Source organism: Plectropomus leopardus, unplaced genomic scaffold (genome assembly GCF_008729295.1).
Source record: "Plectropomus leopardus isolate mb unplaced genomic scaffold, YSFRI_Pleo_2.0 unplaced_scaffold10089, whole genome shotgun sequence".
Taxonomy (NCBI): domain Eukaryota; kingdom Metazoa; phylum Chordata; class Actinopteri; order Perciformes; family Serranidae; genus Plectropomus; species Plectropomus leopardus.
The window spans coordinates 1-2247 of NW_024610606.1; the positions used below are offsets into that span (position 1 = coordinate 1).

Below are 2247 nucleotides of genomic sequence, written 5' to 3' on the forward strand. Positions count from 1 at the left end.
CTAATTAACTACAGTCAGTGGTAGTCGCTGTCCTAAGTGCTGAAAGTGTTTGGTCTCCAATTTCAAAGATTTATGTATGAAATATAAGAAAGATAAAATCACAAAATGGAGTTAATCCAGTGATTTAATTCAAGAAACTAAGACAAATATAACATTAACCAATGTTCTGTAGGAGCATTTCTTTCCAAATATATTTGAAGGCTCTTTATTGCTTAGCTGGTAAAAAGGTGTACACCATATCGTTTTCCATTTAATCAACCACGCTTAGCCAGAAATTCTCATTAGCTCTGAAACAATTTTAAAAAATATATTTTTATGTGCTACAAGCCCATCGACTTTCTGCAGTAAGACGTCTGGTCGCATGGTGTCAGTGGAAAGTAAAAAGTCAGCAACTAAACGAGGTTGTCGTCATTGCAGTTTGGTTCCACCTCTTGTTTGCCTTGTCACATCGATATGAGCACAGCCTTTTCTGTGCTTATTGTTGCCTTCCTAAATATCCCGTTCATCACCATTTCGGAGAATACATGAAGAGAGTTAATATTTGCGTACGGGAACGTACCGGCATCTCTTACTACGGCGCAGTTGTTGTTCTTGTGATGGATGGCTGATGATTTCGGGTTCAAGCATGGAACAAAGAAGATTCAAGCCACGAAGGGCGCGAGGATATTGGGTCGGCTGCGCGGTTGCAGTGTTTTTGTGGAGCGTAGCCTCGGCACAATCAAGATATTCAATCTCTGAGGAAGTTAGGGAGGGATCTGTGGTTGGAAATATAGCAAAAGATCTGGGATTGGATAAAAGCACACTGAAAGAACGAAAGTATCGGATTGTTTCAAGTAATGCGGATCCTCTTTTCGGCGTAAATCAAAACGATGGCACCCTGTATGTGAACCGAAAAATTGACAGAGAAGAGGTGTGCGCGCAGAGCAGTACGTGTTTTATAAATGTAAAGACCGTGCTAGAAAACCCACTGGAGGTGCACTATGTTGAAGTGGAGGTGCTGGATATAAATGACCATTCTCCCACTTTTCCAGAGGAAGAGAAACGGTTGGACATTTTTGAATCTGTGTTACCCGGAGCACGTTTTCAGCTAAAACCTTCACGGGATCGAGACAGTGGTCATAACTCCGTGCAGCAGTATAAACTAAGTCACAATGATCACTTCCGTTTGGAGGTTAAGGATAAAGGAGACGATGGCAAAATACCAATATTGGTTGTTCAAAAATCTTTAGACAGGGAAACAGCAGGGAGTCACTCATTAGTGCTGACAGCGCTGGATGGAGGGAAACCTCCGAAATCTGGCACTATGAATATTTTGGTAAATGTTTTGGATATTAATGATAACGCACCTGTTTTCACTAAAGATGTTTATTCTGTGATGCTGGATGAAAATGCTCCAGTAGGTACAACAGTCGTACAGGTAAATGCAACTGATTTAGATGAAGGGCCGAACGGAGATGTGATTTACTCTTTCAGTAACAGTATGAATCAAAATATATTAAACACATTTGATATAAATTTATCAACGGGCGAAATAACCGTTAAAGGTGTCATAGACTATGAGGAGAGAGACAAGTATGAAATTGAAATTGAGGCATCGGATAAAGGTCTGGCTCCTCTTACAACGGACAAAAGTGTGGTTATCAAGATAGTTGATGTTAATGATAATGCACCTGAGATTGAAGTTACTTCATTTTCGAGCTCAATTCCTGAAGACTCCAGACCTGGAACTACAGTTGCTCTTATCAGTGTAAATGACTTGGACTCTGGTCTAAATGGAAAAGTTATTTGTTCCATAAGTGAGGATGTTCCTTTTGTCCTAACACCATCTTTAAAAGACAAAATGTATTCATTAGTGACCAAATCGCCTCTTGACAGAGAAAGAAAGGACAAATATGATCTAAATATAGTTACAAAAGACGCTGGACAACCCCCATTATCATCTGAAAAAACTATAAGCGTTATTGTGTCTGATGTGAATGACAACAGTCCAGAGTTTACTCTGAGTCCCTATACTTTCTATGTCACAGAAGCTAATGAGGCAGGTACCTCTGTGCTTTCCGTTAAGGCTTTTGATCGTGATGAAAGCAACAATGCACATATTTCCTATCATATTTTCAGAGATTCAAGCACGGATAACAAATTCACTTCATTCCTTAACATAAACTCTGAAACTGGAGATATTTCGGCACTGAAAAGCTTTGACTTTGAAACTCTGAAAACTTTCCAGTTCCAAGTTGTCGCCACAGA

At 39.7% G+C, this 2247-nt stretch overlaps 1 protein-coding gene across 1 annotated transcript; it reads left to right on the top strand.

Moving 5' to 3' along the window:
• Positions 1-570: 570 nt before the first annotated feature.
• LOC121963151 (protocadherin alpha-6-like) lies at positions 571-2239 on the top strand (the record flags this gene model as incomplete). Its single annotated transcript, XM_042513478.1, has 1 exon — positions 571-2239. A coding segment is annotated over exon 1 (1632 nt), but the record flags the coding sequence as incomplete, so codon positions are not given.
• Positions 2240-2247: the final 8 nt, after the last annotated feature.